Raw genomic sequence first — 17,679 nt, forward strand, 5'->3', positions numbered from 1 at the left:
AGGGTATATGCCCAGTAGAGGGATTGCTGGGTCCTATGGTAGTTCTATTTTTAGTTTTTTAAGGAACCTCCATACTGTTCTCCATAGTGGCTGTATCAATTTACATTCCCACCAGCAATGCAGGAGGGTTCCCTTTTCACCACACCCTTTCCAGCATTTATTGTTTGTAGACTTTTTGATAATGACCATTCTGACTGTCGTGAGGTGATATACCTCACTGTAGTTTTGACTTGCATTCCTCTAATAATTAGTGATGTTGAGCACATTTTCATGTGCCCCCTGGCCATCTGTATGTCTTCCTTGGTGAAATATAAACCTTTTTAAAGGAAGTCTTTAACAAGACACAGTCTAACTTTGAATACACATGACACACAATAACCGCCAACTAGCAAGAAAAGCAGAAGACAGCTTTTATTTAGAGAAAATGCCGCATTTCGTATTTTGACCACACCATCCGGAGGCGGCCTAAGTCTAACGCTCCGTTCCCTCCACGGCGCGTTCCCCGCACCCCGACCCCCCAGCTTCATTCTGCGTGTTTTCATCCCTCCAGCTTCCAGACGCAAACCGTCTCTTCTACCCCGTCACCAGATCAGCACGTTCTTCCATCAGAAGATCTTTCAGCTGAGTCTCTTCCTCGCCAGTCCCTGGGCCACCCTCCCGCAGGTCCTGCCGGGTCAGGCCTGAATGACCGGCTGGCTCCGTGGCCCTCCCAGCTCCGAGCACGCCCACACACGTCACTGCCCCCTGATCACCGCTCTCCTCTCCACGTGGAAACACAGCTGGCACAATCTCAGTCTCTACATCTTCAGCCACTGACAACAGACTGATCTGATGCCCTCTCTTGCCCCAAGTGCACCCCCGGCTCAGCAGGCAGATCCACTCCTGGACCAACCACCCAGGAAGGAGGCATCGGGTCACGGAGGGACCCCGGAGCTCCCAGCAGACTGGGGAGGCGCAGTGAGGAGGGCGGGGGAGAGAAGGCACGCTGTTGCTGTTCCTGGGGACGCTGGGCCCTGAGGCATCCGGCAGACACCTGCCGTCCTCACTAAGTCTGGGGCGTTTCCCAGTGAATTTCAATATAATCTCCATCTGAGAAGTACTGTCAGATGGTTAGTTACAAATTCGATGTTCTTCACGTGATCACTTGGAACAGCAACGAGAAACTACGTCCTGTATGTTTTCATGGGGCCTAAACAATTATTTATGTAGTAAAATGCCTTGGTGGTTACAGTTAATGACCTTTTATCACAGTGCGCGTGCGGAGGCCGTGATCCGTAACGTCTGCCGCTCAAAACATGCCTTTCAGGGGGCAGAACGCGTCAGCATGGTGAGGTACGTGTGCTGGCAGCCAAAATGAGTGACAAGAGTGCAGGTGATAATAGATTTAGGGACGCAGGCAGTGCCCATCAAAAGCTGCCACGGGGACAAACAGACGGGCCTGCTTCCTGACAGACCGACGCACCACTGCCTGTGCGGCATTTCCAGCAAAACACATCGAACCCGAGTCTGATCAAATCTCCACGTCCGACAACCAATTTACAGGAACGACAGGGGAGAGGACGCAGTAAATGGACACCACGGGAATCCAATCTTTAAAAAGAGACCGTGGGAAAGTGTACGGGACAAATGACCCTGTTTCTTCATTGAGAAAAGAAAAAAAAAGAGTGAGATGAAGCCTATAGATTGAAAGAGATGTAAGAGATACGCCAACCAATCATAGTGTCTGGACCTGATTTGGTTCCTGATTAAACAAACACACTGCAAGAAAAGAAAAAAAAAAAAATTCATGAGATGGTAAGGGAAAGCCACACTCATTGGAAGTTTGATGATAGTAAGAAATTGTTATTAATTTTCTAGGTGTGATAAGGACATTGTGGTTAGGTTTTAAAAAGGGAATCTTTACCTTTTACTGAAATATTTACAGATGGAGTGATAGGACATTTGTGATTTTCTTCCAAATACCTGGGGTTCGGGGAGAGAGGGCGGGGGGACGAAGATGAAATAAGCTTGGCCACAACATGGTAGCTGTAGAGGCTGGGTGATGGGCACGTGGAACTCACTCCTCTGTTTTTATGCTTGAAACTTTCTGTAATAAGAAGTGTTGAAAAGAAAAAAAAGAGCCATGCTCTTCCCAGAAAATTTGGGACACAAAGAAAAGTAAAAAGAAGAAAAGAATCCCATACATCTTACCACTCACAGAAACCACCACAAACAGAAGTCTAGTTCTTACTGTAATTATTCATATAGTCCATGCTTATTTTATAACAGTATCAGGAAAGAAGGCTGGAAGAAAGAAAGGAAGAGCAGGTACCAGGCTGTGCATGGTCTTTTTCCTGTAGTTCACAGATTACATCTAATTCAAACTCCAAATCTGCTGGTATCAAGACCTACAGTCACACACACGAACCATGTCCCCCCACAGACCCAGGAAGGCCTGCTGACCGCCCACCTCGGAAACCCACTAAGTTGGTGACACTGCTTCTCCCCCGGGGAAGCTGCATATTCACTCATGGATTTTTCATTCAACAAACCTAACTCCTCTGTGCACACCTACTGCCAGCCAGCTCCTGTGCTGTCTCCACTTAAAGATAAAAAGTGCCCAGCCCAGCCCTGGGGAACGAGGGCCAGAGAATCGCACAGGAGGGGCTACACCAGGACCCGCTGCACCTCCCTCAGCGTGCACCCACACCCATGGATCCAGGTCAGCTCTAAGTTGTGTCACGCGGAATTTTTTCTCTACCAGTAATTTCAATATTATTTCATTTTAGTTTTGGAAAAACTTATTTGTAGTCACAAGTGTCAGTGGACTCTGGGGCTCCTCTCCACCTCGTGCTTCCCTGAGTGGGGGCTGGAAAGGGAGGGACGGCCCGGGGAGCTGTGCCCTGGGGGCGATGGAGGGGGGGATGCAGCGTCACAGGGCAGGAAAGGGTGAGACGCCACAACACAAGGAAGAGCTCCAAGTCTCAGGCAGCTGTAGCCACAAAACGCAGACAACAAAATTCCAACACGGATAAGAAGTCTGAATTTATGGTGGAGAAATTCACAACTTCAAACACTCCTGGCATAACTGTGCACCAACGCCTGAGAGGAAACAGACAATAACTGCTGCCGTTCTTTGAAAGTCAGCACTGAATTTCCCATTTCGAGGTGACAAGAACGTACACATCCAACTTCCTTCCTCTGAATTCATTAGCATTTCTTGATTACTCTCCACGTGGTGGGCCAAAGCACCCTGATCTAATTCTAAAAAGCAGCTTCCAACAGCCTGTCCTACAGATGCTACCACCTACAGGTTAAGTTTTCTCAAACAAAAAGAACATAAAACCACTCAGACTGCTAACGTGTTTGTCCATGGGCTTTGACCCGTGGTTGGTTTCAGAAGCAAACTGCCCTCTGCCGGGAGGGCAGACACGGACATCCACGTGCTGTTTCTCTGCCAGCACGTCTGTCCTGTTCCTGTAAATTCTCCATCACCGCCTGCGCGGCTGCTGGTCAGAGCACCGCTGAACTTGAACCCAGCCAGACGCGCACCGTGGGCAAAGCCCCAGCCAGAGGGCAGGGGACAATCTGGGCTGCTGGCTACATGGGCTAGGAAGGCAGCATGAACACCACCCACGTTTCATAAACAACGGACTCGGTACTCGCACGTGATCTGAGGACTCCTTGGGCTGAAATGTCCTACCCTTGAGTTAGAGAAAAGACTAGTGCACTCGAGACTCGGTAAGCTGGGGCCTCTTCGAGGCTGCACCCACTCAACAGCTAGGCAGGGAACTCTGAAAACAAGGTTGCTGGATGGACGCCCTTACAGAACCTGAATTATAAAAAGAGGCCTGAGCAGAACGGGCCTCTAAGAGCCACCGGGCAGGGAGGGGAAAGCGCTGTTTACCTGTCACTTTCTCACCGTGAGGGACTGGCCCCAGAATGCATTTAAGGGCCCAGAAATGGAGAGAGTGTGTAGGTCACAGAAAAGGCAGAACAGAGTAACAGTAGCCACGGGATAAAACAACTCTGTCATTCACCAAGTCCTGACTTTACAGCAACAGACACACACCTTCCACGATTGGAAAACAGTCTGTATACGCCCCCCCCTCACGCCCCGAGCACCAGTGAGTCATCGTTGATTTCAGTACAATACTTACAACCAAACGTGCCAAATGCTCTCGAAAGGGGAGATGGTTACAGAAACAGGCAATCACCCCGGCAAAAACTCCCTGGACTCAGGGTGCTTATAAAAGCGAGAGTAATTAGTCAGAGACAACTCTGGAACACAAGCACGCTGGAGAAATATAAACACTGCTGAGGAGCTAGAAGCAACTACTACACAGAAAAAGAAAGTGCCTAAAGACCTCATGAGTAACCAAACAGGCTTTCTCCTGATCAAAAGATCTCCGGAAAGCAAGGATCTCCTGGGGCAGAGCAGCTGCCCCGGGAACCGGAAGAGCCCGGGAACACGAGGATGTTGCTAAAGCACCGTGAGGCATCCGCGGCCTGTCCCCAAGTGCGCCGGGTCCCCCTCTCCTTGCCCTGCCTCCCCGCCCGGCCTCTTCCCCTCCTGCCCAGGAGCCCCAACTGTGCAGTGAACGCCCCCAGCGCTGGCGACCCCTGACCTGCGTCCTCAGGTCCACTGAGGAGAGGGCACTTCCTGTCCCGACCCCAGCCCACTCTCCGGCCGTCCCCTCCCGGCCCAAGTTCACAGCTGGCCCCTATGGCCGGGGGCTCGGGCCTGCGGGGACACTGGCGTTGCCCCCGGGAACCCCGCACCTCCCGGAGCGACACCGCCTGACGCCAACCCTTCTCCGGAGTGCGTTTGGCGGCGACCCGGGTCCAAACAGGGTGGCGGGGGGAGGGCGACCCTGGTGTCCAGCTCGGGGAGGGGCAAGGGCGACCCTCGGGGCCCAGGCCGGGCGGGGATTGGGGTGGCTCCCGGCCCAAGGCGGGCAGGGGTCAGGAGGCGACTCCGTAACCAGGCCGGGCGGGGATGGGGGCGACCCCAAGCCCAGGTGGGGGGAGGAGCAAGGGCGACCCTCGGGGCCCGGTCCTCGGGGCTCCCGGGGCCGTCCCCGGGGGTCGGGTTGATCTCGGGCCCAGGCCCGGCGGGGGTCGGGGCGGGGGCGGGGGTGACCCGGGGCCCGGGCCGGGCGGGGGCCGCGGCACTCACTGTTTGGGCAGCTGCAGGGCGGGCGCTCCGCGACGCTGGAAGGCCCCGTCCACGAAGACGCCGTTCTTGCCGAGGCAGCGCAGGTAGAAGTGCGGCTCCTGGAAGCTGAGCTGCAGGTGGCGCCGCGAGATGAAGCTAGACAGGCCCATGCTCAGGTCCACCGAGCCCTGCGACGAGTTGCGGCCGATGGTGACGCTGGGCTGCCGCATGAGAAACTCGAACTCGCGGCCCTCCAGGCGCGCCAGCGCGGGCCCGGGGCTCCGGCGCACCGAGGCGGCCGCCGCGGCCACCAGGGCCTCGCCCGCCGCGCCCCCCGCGCCCCCCGCGCCCCCGGCGATCGAGCCCGGCGGCGGCGGCGGAGGGGGCGGGGGCTGGGCGGGCGGCGGCGGCGACGGCGCGGCGGGCCCGGGCGCGGGGGCGGCGGCGGTGGGGAAGGCGGCGGCGGCGGCGGCGCACAGCACGGGGCTGCAGGGCGCCGAGCGCAGCGCCAGCAGGGCGCGGGCCCCGCTGTCCTCGCCGACTTCGGCCATGTTCGCACAGCTCCAAGCGGCCTCCGGCGGCGGCGCGGCGCAGGGGGCGGGGCTCCGCGGGTCGCGGCGGGCGCGGGATCCCGGACCGGATCGCGGCGGAGCGGAGCCTGCGGGCCGCGCGCCCCGCCCGCCGGGGCTCGCGGGGGCGCGCGGGGCGGGGTGGGGGACGGTGTCCGCGCCCGGCCCGCCTCGAAGGCCCCCGGGTAGCGCCTCGCCCACCGTCCCCGGCCGTGGGCTGTCCCTTCCTCTGTCCCGGGACTGGGGCGGGGAACCCCCGGAAAAGTCTCCCTGGAAAGTTTTGATCCTGGGTCACTCACTGGATAAGGGACAACTGACGTCAGCAGTCTCCGGGGCCCTAGTGGCTCCATCCGCCAACCCTAAAGTGCGATACTTAAGCACCAAATTTAAGGGGTTTCGAGCTGTAACTGAAGTTTGCCTAAAGATGCTTGCGTTCCCTGATGCCCTGTGTTCCTTTTTGGAGTCATACATTTCACTCAAGTAACTAGACAAGTATCCTGGGACCCATACTAGGGCCCGGTGGAGTCGCCGCCGGCCCTTTACACCTCTTACAGTCTCATGGGGGAAGGCAGACGCCTGCAGAGGGGTCTTCTGTGAAAACGCGGAATTGGCCACCTTCGGCATCCTTCAGATCCCGCAGTGCTTCATGCATTCCTAATTCAGCCAGGGCCCCCTACAAAAAGGTGGCAGTGTCTGCACACTGCCATCATTTAATAATTATTGAGCGGGAGAAAACAGACCCTCCCTGGTAGAGCTTACGGTGTACTGGGAGATGCGGACAGGAATCAAGTAACATTCTAATAAATACATACAAAATTACAGCTGTCTCAAGTCCCGTGAGGCACTGTTGCCCAGTGACATGTATAGGGACTGTGGCCCCCCCTAGGGTGGGAAGCTTGTCTGCGTACCCACTGTCCAGCCTGGGGCTGCAACAGATATTAGCCCAACTGTCACATGATTGAATATATAGGTACAAACACAATTAGTCCTTGGGGGGCAAGTAAGACATTTTTACAAGAAGCTGTAACGAAAGAACCTACTTGAAGGTGGAGGAAGATAAAAATGGGGTCAGGGATCTCTTCCCTAAGGAGTGACACTTGAACTGAAGTCCAGGGATGATTAGGAGAGGGGGTTGGAGTCCGGGGATGGCATTCCAGCCAAGGAACAGCATGTGCTAAGGAACGGAGCATGGTGCCTTCCCAGGATTGACAGGTGGAAGAGAGAGTGACCATATCAGCTGAACAACATCAGTCATGTAATTTGGGTCTGATCCCTAAAGCAATGGGAACCACTGAGGGGCTGTAAGCAGAAGGGCAACATGCAGACCCACATATTGGAATTAGGATCACTGGCTGTCGGGCAGAGCCTGAATCCGAAAGGGGTCTGCGTGACCATAGGAGGCCAGCTAGGAAACTCGTAGACCAGGCCAGGGGCTGAATTAGGGAGATGGAGAGAAGTTGAGAGAGTCAAGCAATATTTATCTCAAAGACGTTTACAGACACATTGCTGGTGGGAATGGAGAACGCTGCAGCCCCTCTAGAAAGCAGTTTGGTGGAAAACATACGATCATCTGATTCAGCAATTCCACTTTTCGGTCTATACCCACGAGAATTGAAAGCAGGGTCTTTATTTGTTTTTAAATAAATTTATTTTTGGCTGCGTTGGGTTTTCATTGCTGCACGCGGGCTTTCTCTAGTTGCAGCGAGCGGGGGCTACTTCGTTTCCATGCATAGGCTTCTCATTGCGGTGGCTTCTCTTGTTGCGGAGCACGGGCTCTAGGCGCGCAGGCTTCAGTAGTTGCAGCAGGCGGGCTCAGTAGTTGTGGCTCATGGGCTCTAGAGTGCAGGCTCAGTAGTTGTGGTTCATGGGCTTAGTTGCTCCGTGGCATGTGGGATCTTCCCAGACCAGGGCTCGAACCCGTGTCCCCCGCACTGGCACGCGGATTCCTAACCACTGCGCCATCAGAGAAGTCCCGAAAGCAGGGTCTTGAAATGACATTTGTACGCTCACGTTCATAGCAGCGTTATTCACAATATCCAAAAGATGGAAACAAGCCAAGTGTCCACCGACATGTCCGATGGGACATTATTCAGCCTTAAAAACAAAGGAAATTCTGACACCTGCTACGTGGATGAACCCTGGAGACATGGGGCTAAGTGAAATCAACTGGTCACGAAAAGAGAGATCCTGTATGATTCCGCTTATGTGGGGTCCCTAGGGGAGTCAAGTTCATAGAGACAAAAAGTAGAAGGGTGGTTACTTCCCAGAGGGACGGGAATGAATGGGGAGTGAGTGTTTAATGGGGACAGAGCTTCCGTTTTGCAAGATGAAAAAGTTTTGGAGATGACGGTGGTGATGGCTGCACAATAATGTGAATGTACTTGACGCTACCCAACTGTACACTTAAAATAGTTAAGTTCGTAAATTTTGTGTTACGTGTCTTTCACCACAATTTTTTCTTTAAAGAGAGAGATTTACATAAAACCTCCAAAGTTCTTTCCTCTGGCTCATCTGGGGTGACTTCTCTCTTGTTAATGACAGGTCTGTTTGAGAACAAGAGGGATATATGTGCTTCCACGGCCCTCAGGCTTGACGATATTAAATGTGAAGACTTCTGCGCAGACTGACAGACCTGGACAGTTCTTTTCCTGACCAGCAAGAACCTGTACGTGACAATGGCAGGAGCTCCAGGGCTGACTCACGATGACCCTGCAATCCTAGACGCCCACTGAACCTTGCAATTCCTTTCCTCTTAAACAGCAAGCCTTCGATACACTGACAGCTTCAACAGAGAGGGCCAGAAAACGGGCAATAAAAAGCCATTATAGGGCTTCCCTGGTGGCGCAGTGGTTGAGAGTCTGCCTGCCGATGCAGGGGACACGGGTTCGAGCCCTGGTCTGGGAAGATCCCACATGCCGCGGAGCAACTGGGCCCGTGAGCCACAACTACTGAGCCCGCGCGTCTGGAGCCTGTGCTCCGCAACAAGAGAGGCCGCGATAGTGAGAGGCCCGCGCACCGCGATGACGAGTGGCCCCCGCTTGCCGCAACTAGAGAAAGCCCTCGCACAGAAACGAAGACCCAACACAGCCAAAAATAAAGAAATAAATTAATTAAAAAAAAAAAAAAAAAAGCCATTATAGAACCAGAATCGGAGAAAGTGAATTCTTGTCACACTCTCTCCAGGTCTAGAGGGCCTGCTTAAGCTGCTTCACGATGCATTCGCTCAAAAAAGGAAAAAGTGGGACTTCCCTGGTGGCACAGTGGTTGGGAATCCGCCTGCCAATGCGGGGGACACGGGTTTGAGCCCTGGCCCGGGAGGATCCCACATGCCACGGAGCAGCTGGGCCCCTGCGCCACAACTGCTGAGCAACCCCCGCTCGCCACAACTAGAGAAAGCCCGCACACAGCAACAAAGACCCAGTGCACCCAAAAATAAATAAATAAAAATAAATTTATTTTTAAAAAAAAAGGAAAAAGAAAAAATTTGCGAGGGAGAACCCAGTCAACTGCTGGGAGCCCACGACACCCAGGCTCTTACCCTGATGGAAGCCTCTGGAGCTGGTTGCAGGAACAGAAAGGAACAGAATTAACTACAAGACACTAAACCGTTTACAAGAAAAAGACACTGTATTGGGGGGTGACGATGAAGGCCATGTTAAAAAGAGGCCATGAAATATCTGGAGAAACCATCCATTAAAAACAAACACACGTGGGGCTTCCCTGGTGGCGCAGTGGTTAGGAATCCGCCTGCCAATGCAGGGGACACGGGTTCGAGCCCTGGTGCAGGAAGATCCCACATGCCTCGGAGCAACTAAACCTGTGCGCCACAACTACTGAGCCTGCGCTCTAGAGCCCTCGAGCCACAACTACTGAAGCCTGCGCGCCTAGAGCCCGTGCTCCGCAGCAAGAGAAGCAACCGCAATGAGAAGCCTGCGCACCACAACGAAGAGTAGCCCCCGCTCGCCACAACTAGAGAAAGCCCGTGTGCAGCAACAAAGACCCAACACAGCCAAAAAAAAAAAAAACAGATAATTAAAATAAAGTCTTAAAAAAAATAAAAACACATGAACAGATCCTTCACTAAAGATATAGGCGTGAAAAACAAGCCCAGGAAAAAATGCTCAACATCATTCATTGTTAGGGAGCAGGTTAAAAACCACGCTGGGATATCTGTTAAAAATGATGAGAAGGTCTGGAGTTCTCCCACATGGCTCGCAGAATTCAAGACGGTACTGCCACTTTGGAAAAGTCTGGCAGTTTCTTATACAGTTCAACTACCTTTCCGAATGACCTGCAATCCCATCACTAGCTATTTATCCAAGTGAAATGAAAACTTGTGTGGACACAAAAACTTGTACATGATTATCTGTAGTGGCTTTTTTCCTAAAGACCCCAAACTCGACAACCTGACAATCGAAATGCACCTCACCTGGGGAGTGGAAAACAAACTTAGGCACAGCTGTACGACGGAATATCATGCTGCACTAAAAAGGAGCGAAGGATGCGTACGTAGAACAACACGGAGGACCCCAAGTGCGTCCTGTATGCTTTCATTTGTAGGACACTCGGGAAAAAGCAAAACTATAGAGACAGAAACAGATGAGTGATTCCAGGGGCTGGAGGTCTGGGGACAGGCTACCTACAATATGACACGTGGGAATCCCGGGTGGGAGGTGATGATTGTGGTGGTGATTATATGACTCCGTGTATTTGTCGAAAGTAGCAGAACTGTGCACAAAAAAAGTGAATTTTACTCCATGTACCTTTTACTCTATGTACATTTAATTTAAAAATTAAAATATATATATATATATATCTCTAGAGAGTTTGTGATTATAGACCCAAAACAAGGATTAAGAGCCATGTCGTCCAATTCAGAAGCCGCTAGTCACATCTGGCTATCTACACTTATACTCTAATGAAAATGAAATAAAATGAAACCCTTCCTTGTGAAACGTGGCACGAGCCACATATCAAGAGCTGGATCTGGAGACCCACGTGGCTAATGGCTGCTGTACCGAACAGTGCAGATGAAGAACGTTCCCGTAACTGCAGAAAGTTCTGGACCGTGCTGCTCTGGGGGCGGGGTGTGGCTGGGCTGCCTCTGCCCTCTCCTCCCTTCATCCTCCAAAGTCAGGGAATCACATCAGCGTGCTCCGGGCAGAGCTGTACAACAAGACCTCCGCAAAAAGCGCCGACGGGGTCACCCTCCTGCCTTGAGCCGAAGGGGTCCTCGCTTGGCCTGTTCCCCATCACAAGACAGGGGCCCGGCGGAAACCCCTCCACCTAGTCCTGGCTGGGTCTGAAGGTGGGCAGATGGGCTGAGAAGCTTCAGCATCTGAAAGCGGCGGGTCCACACTCACAGCTTCGAGGGCCTGAAGCTCGACGTGCATCTGGCAAATGACTGAGGAGCCCAGACCATTCTCTGTGTTTTCAGCGTCCCCTTCCTTTTCCTGTCTGCTGAATGTCACTTCCTGCTGCTTCTGTATCCTTCTCGGATCCCCCCTGCATCCCCAATGCTGCTTCCTGTGTGCTCACTGAGTCCCTGGGGCGTTACATCACACAGTGACGGGCCTCTGACCACTACTGGGAAGGACTGCATTTTTGTATCGCTACAGAAGATAGAGACAGACAGACAGAATAATCCTCCAAGAAACTTCCTCACCCATTTGAGGCCCCCAAAACCTGAGAGAGATGGCCCCTGTGTCCTCAGCTCACTTGGAACAGGCTGGCTTGTTTTTCTTTTACAGCCGCCCCTGGCCACCCTGTCATTTAGAACCGATCATATTTCTTAAACGCTAATTCAGGAAAAGACATGTCTGACTTCGACACCACAGGAAACTTGTTCAAACAAAGCCGGGTTGAAAACTACTCTTGACAGAACACTCGGGTGTTGGTGCTCAGGGAAAAAAAGATGTTGTGTGTTACTCATCCGTGGCTGTGTAACAGCAAACGGTTCCAAAACCTAGCAGCTGAAACCAATCAACGTGTACCATCTCACAGTGTCTGTGCGTCAGGAATTTGGGGGTGACCCGGCGGGGTGGTCCTGGCTTGGGGTCTCTCGTGAGATGCTGGCAGGGCTGCGTCTTCCAGAAGTTCGCCTGAGCCTGGAGGATTCGCCACGTCAAGACAAAGCGGAACGAAGGTGCTGGGGGAGGGGCACCAGCCCCACTGTTAACCAGCTCTGAGCCCTCCAACAAGTTACTTGGCCTCTGGGCCTCAGTTTCCTCTGCTGTGAAATGGGCTTAGGGCTGTTGAGGGACACTGAGAGAGTCACTCCTGTGACCTCAACAAATGCAGAGTGTTTTGTAAAAACAGACTTAGAAATAAGGAAGGCAAGACTCTTGGCCCGAGGGCCAGCTGCGCAGAAGCCCCCAGAAGCCGCTCAGCCAGGCAAGCCTTACAGAGAATAGAAAGAACGCACGATGCCTGTTCTCCTCTCCTGATGGAAGGAAGCTCAAGGGGATTTTCTTCTTCTTGATCTTTACTGTGAAAACCTGGCAGAGCTTCGGGTGGTAAAACTCACGGCAGTGTCAGGGCCCCCAGGACGGGCCCCCAGGAGTGTGTGATCTGTCCACCCAGCCCTGGGTCCCCCCACCGTCTCCTGTTCTCCAGCTTCATGCATCGTGACTCTGCATTCGTCTGTCTGTCCCAACAACCTAGGGCGGCGGTTTGCCCTGTGACCTCACTGCTCTGGCAGATCTAAGACAAGTTTTGATTCTTCAGCTCATTTAGCTTTTTTCTTGCGTGGCTGGGAGTGGTGTGTTATGGACCAATGTAAGCTCCGTGCGTGCAGGAATGGAAACAGAGGTCATTCCAAGCAGTAGTTCAGCAGCTCTGTTTCTGCTTCTCCGCGAAGGTTTTTGTGCTGTTATTTCCACCACAAACAGGCTCAATTCTCTAAGCGCTCAGGGGCCCGTTCTTCTGGAGAGACATCCGATGGACCGCATAAATCACCTTTGTACCCGGTGAACAGGTCACGCCAGGTTTTTAAATCAGCGGCCTGAAGTCAGGCCCTCCGAGTGCGCAGTCAGTGGGGCCATCCCAGTGGAGGGTCCCCACTGCAGACAAAACCGGCCCCCGACTGATGAGCCACTGGGGTTGTGCCCTCGGCGGGAGCCTTTGCTACAATCCTGAGGATGCAGCTGGGCAGAAGCGATAGCCCTTCTAAGGCCTCATGATCCAGAACACACACAGAAACCCCAGAGGGATCATTTATAGCCGCTGTATAATTTATAACTCTTGAGCAGTGGAAACGCGACTCAGCCAAAGTGAGATGTGCCGTCCGTGAAAACACACTACACACCGATTTCAAAGACCTGGTTAAAAAAAAAAAAAAAAAAAAAGGCAAAATGTTGTTAATAGTATTTTATATATTTATATTGGTTATAGTTTGAAATGATAATTTTTTGGATATATTGGGGTAAATAAAATGTACTACCCAGATTAATTTCACCTGTTTCTTTTTACCATTTTAATGCAGTTACTAGAAAATAAAAAAATTACCTCTGTGCCTCACATTTGTGGCTCGTATTATACTTCTATCAGCCGGGACTGTTATAGACCAATGTAACTTTTTTGTCCCAATAGATGTTTCTGTCTCAATTATGATGGTGCTCTGAATTTGTGTTTTAGCAGAGCTCCCCGGCTGATCGCTATCAATCTGGTGTCTTTGTATCATGTGTATTCCTTCCTCTTTGGTTATCAGAGCACTTTGCGGGAGTTTTAATGTCCAAAGGGTCTGTGTTTGTGGCTGGATCAGCCCTGGGAGGTGGCGAGATTTAAAAGAGCCCATCGACCACTTGGTGAGCTTTGCTGTCTCCGCCGCTGGGTGCTTCGGTTTTCTGCCACGGAAACCGACTCTGGCCAACTTCAACAAAAAGGGAATGTGTTGGCATGATGCTAGGTTGATCACAGAACTGGAGAAAGCCGAGATCCAGCTTTCAGAAAAGGCTGGAGTCAGAGCAGCCCTGGGGATTTAGCTGCAAAAACCCCAAGGCTGGTCTCCCAGGATGCCCGCGCTGGGATTAACCAGCTCCAAGCTTTCCCCTTTCTTGCATCATTCCACAGGAGATTGGAATTCCCAGGATAAAGTGGCTGACGGGTTTAGGGAGGTTCTGTGCCCAGGCCTGGGCCAAAGGAGGGCAGGCAGCAGGCGGGGCCGGCCCTGGAAGGCGTCACGCAGCCCACGCTGTGGGGCTGGCCCGTCCACGAAGCAGTCTGCTTACTGTTAGCAGAAGGGGCGGGGACGCGGAGCAGGCAGACAATAGATGTCTACCTCCTCATTCCAACTGGATTTCGTCAGGGACCCGCCAAGAACTCAGCCGATTCAGCATTTTTGCAAAGACCCTTAAGCTCATCTTTTAAAACTTTTAATTGTGGGAACGTTGAACACATAGACAAAAGAAGACAGAATAATGCAACAAACCTCCGTGTACCCAAAACCCAGCTCCAGCAGGGATCCGTATACACAGCCTAGTTTCATCTATAAGCCGCCCAAATCCTCTCGTATTATTTTGGAGCCCATCTCAGGCATTATATCATTTCCTATAATTCAGTGTGTATCCCTAAAAGATAAGAGTTGGTTTTAAAAAAAAATCACCACAATATTATAATCCATGAAAGAATCCTAATCCTGCCTTAATAGTATACAATTTTGGGCCAGTGTTTTGATTTTCATCTTTTAATAACCTTATCGAGGGATAATTTACCTCAATTGAGGTATAATTTACATACCACAAAATTCACACGCTGTAACGTACAGTTTGACAAATTTTTGGAGGATTGTACAGTTGTTCAATAATCACCGCAATCCAGTTTCAGAATATTTCTGTCACCCAAAAAGTTCCCTCAGACCCATTTGCAGTCAATCCTCACTCGGACCTTCAGCCTCAGGCAAACACGGATATGCTTTTTTCTCTATGGCTTTTCCTTTTCTACCAATTTCCCATACACAGAATCACACACTATGTGGTCTTTTGTGTCTGGCTTCTCTCATAAAGCGCAAGGTTTTGGGGTTCATCCATGTTGCACAGATCAGCAGTTCATCCCTGTTATTGCTGGCAATGCTTTATTGTATGAATATACCACCGTTTAAAAAAAGAAATCAGTCCACAAGTTGAGACACACACATGTTGTTTCCAGTTTGGGTTTTAGTAAAACTTCTGCTATAAACTTTTATGCACTACTTGTTGACATGTGTTTCCATTTCTCTCCAGTAGATTTATAGGGGTGGAATTGCTGGGTTACACGCCGAATGTATACTTAACTTTTAAAGAAATTACACCAGACCGTTTTCCCAAGTGACTGCAGAATTTGATGTTCCCAACAACGAGTGAGGATTCTCTTAATCTCTTTTAGTCCATGTTTTCCCTCCACCTCCTTTTTTCCCCCTTTCGATTTATTTTTAAAAACGGGGTCACTTGTTCATTAAAGTTTCCCAGAGTCTGTTTCCCACTTTTGCTGATTGCATCTCATGGAGTCTAAGTTCATCTGAGCTGAAACAAACAAACCAACAAAAACAAGATTAAGCCGCACAGTCAGTACACAAAGTGCAAACCTTAAAGTCTACGAGAGTTGGTAGAGATAAATCCCGGTTTTAATTCTGAGCTTCCTAACAGCCCAAAGAAGGAAAGAGGTTTGGTTACAAGAGTCACTGTCATAAGATAAAAACAAACTGATTGCTCTGAGGAAGCTGGCTTTTTCCTGCCAGAGACCAAAGAGACATTTCCACCATCATTCCCTCTTCCTTATTAGGGACGTGGTAGGAATTCGTGGGGCAGCGCCCTGACTGGTGGCCCAGCCAGCTCACGACAATGTTCTTTGTCAGGGGATGCCAATGATTAAAAAAAAAAAACAACCCAGTAGGCTCCTTTGGGATCTGATGAGGTAACGTAACAAGTCAGACTCCCAATCCCAGGTCAAAAAAGGCAACTTTTAACCACATAATTCAGGACCTCATGTGAGTGTTCATCAGCCAAGCCCCAGTGCTGTGCTGCTGGGAAGAAAAAGAAACATTGTTATAACATAAAGATAATTCCCAACAAAGCACCTACTATATTAGCTGCCCTTTCAGGTCTGTACCAAACCTCCCCACAAAACACAAAAATACGCAAACAAAACGAAAACAAACAAAAAACTCACTGTCAATTCATCCTTTTTTTTTTTTTTTAATTCACATAGAGTTGATTTACAATATTGTGTTAGTTTCAGGTGTACAGCATAGTGATTCAATTCTTTTTGATTCTTTTCCATTATAGGTTATTACAAGATATTGAATATAGTTCCCTGTGCGCTAAAGTAGATCCCGTGTTGTTTATCTATTTTATATACAGTAATGTGTACCTGCTAATCCCGAGCTCCTAATTTATTCTTTCCCCCAGCTTTCCCCTTTGGTAACCATAAGTTTGTTTTCTATGTCTGTGGGTCTGTTTCTGTTTTGTAGATAAGTTGATAAGCAGCCTTTAAATGCAGATCATAAGCACCGTCCTCTGTGCCCATTCTCTTACCCTCAAGTGACAAACGGGCAAGTGTCTGAGATGTGGGGGAACAATGACCAGCACATGAGTAAGTGGCACCTTCCTGACGAGGGTGACTTCCCCGGCCAGCTTCCCACGCTGTGGACCTGCCTCTCCCCCCGAGGCCACATTTGGCCAGCTTATCTCAGAGGCCCAAGAAGAGACCCCCCCCCCCCCAGTAAAGGAGATGTTTGGCCCTGACCTTGCTTGTTGCAAACCTGGCTTAGATAAACTCACGTCCTTTGCATCCTGTTTTTCTTCTAAGTGTCAGCTGTACATCAGGGTCCATCTCAGCACTTTTCTCTCCCTCCCTCTCTCACTGCCCACGTCAGCCTTGGAGGTCTCCACGGTGACGAAGGGCACTGGACAAGAGCGACTTTTCACCCCAAGAAACTTGAACATGGAGTTCCTGGCTTACTTGAAGCCTCACTGTTTATTCCAAGTCCGGACTTCCTGGCAGGAGCTAAATAATTTCAATATCTTATATTTTTGTAGCGATTTATAAATGTTAAGATGTGAGAGAATGAATTCGAATCCAAGCCCCAGGAGGGTGGGGACCGTCTTCTGTTTGCTGTGGCTTCCTCGCACCCATAAAAGAGTTCGTGCTCAAACTGTTGTTTGAATGGATGCATGACTATGAATGTACAGCCATTCTACGGGATGTAGGAGATGTCCCTGTGTTTCTACAAAATTTGAAAACAATTCTTTGAGTGCAGAGGTGGTGCAAAATTCAGTTTCTCTCTTGCTGGCATCCTCCCTCTAACCCGGAGGTGTGCAGAGGCCTAGATGTCCTGCAGGAGGGCTCAGGCCTTTAGCTCACACTGAGCTTTGCTGATACGTCCTTTGACCAAGACCAATGCGGTCAAGGACCCCGCAGCTTTGTGGCCAAAGTCAGACACAGGAGTTTTTGGCAAGGCTGGAGGCCTGGTTCGTGGGGTCCAACCTTCCCATGTGCGGCCTGTTCCCTTCTTGGGGCTCTCCAAGAGAGCAGGACTTGGGTCCCCGTGGCTCACAGCACCCCGCAATCTGGCACCTTCCTTGATCTTGGTTTGTGACCCCTCCTCTGGGAGAGGCTGGGAGCCACCGCTTCTGGGAATTTTTCTCTCTCCTCCTCCCTCCTTGGAGGCCCTAGTATAACCCCTCACTGAAAACTTAGGCTTCACTTCTGCAACCCAAGCTCCCCTAAAACAAGAGGACACAAAGCCCGGCTACTTGCAAAAATAAACACAGAGAGGACAAAAATACAAATTTATATATCGGGAAACACCCTGCCGCAGACACTTTGAGGAGCTTGTCTTCATGTCTTACCATTTTCAAAGCTGCTGTTGTTTTTTTTTAAAAAATCTGATTTGCTTGCAGAGGCCAACACAGAGGGAGGTGTCATCAGTTCCATTGTACGGCCTGGAGACTGAGGTTCCAACAGGACCGGCGAGGTGCCCTCGGCTTGCAGAGGTGG

The 17,679-nt window shown here is 50.9% G+C and overlaps 1 protein-coding gene and 1 long non-coding RNA gene across 3 annotated transcripts in view; one reads left to right on the forward strand and one right to left on the reverse strand.

Moving 5' to 3' along the window:
• FOXK1 (forkhead box K1) overlaps nucleotides 1-5,704 on the reverse strand; it is a gene marked incomplete at its 5' end in the record, with an annotated part of 66,590 nt that extends 60,886 nt beyond the window's left edge. The window contains one exon of one of the 2 annotated variants that reach the window (XM_082429791.1): nucleotides 5,159-5,704. In XM_082429791.1, coding sequence (XP_082285917.1) covers nucleotides 5,159-5,688 — 530 coding nt within the window. The remainder of the gene's footprint in view (nucleotides 1-5,158) is intronic. The other variant, XM_082429790.1, reaches the window with a different exon arrangement.
• Nucleotides 4,143-8,842, forward strand: LOC309645138. The gene is made up of 2 exons (XR_014254764.1): nucleotides 4,143-4,801; nucleotides 8,248-8,842. It is a non-coding gene; the product is annotated as an uncharacterized lncRNA (long non-coding RNA).
• The last annotated feature ends 8,837 nt before the right edge of the window (nucleotides 8,843-17,679 follow it).

Source organism: Balaenoptera physalus (genome assembly GCF_965194825.1).
Source record: "Balaenoptera physalus genome assembly, chromosome: 16".
NCBI classification, from domain to species: domain Eukaryota; kingdom Metazoa; phylum Chordata; class Mammalia; order Artiodactyla; family Balaenopteridae; genus Balaenoptera; species Balaenoptera physalus.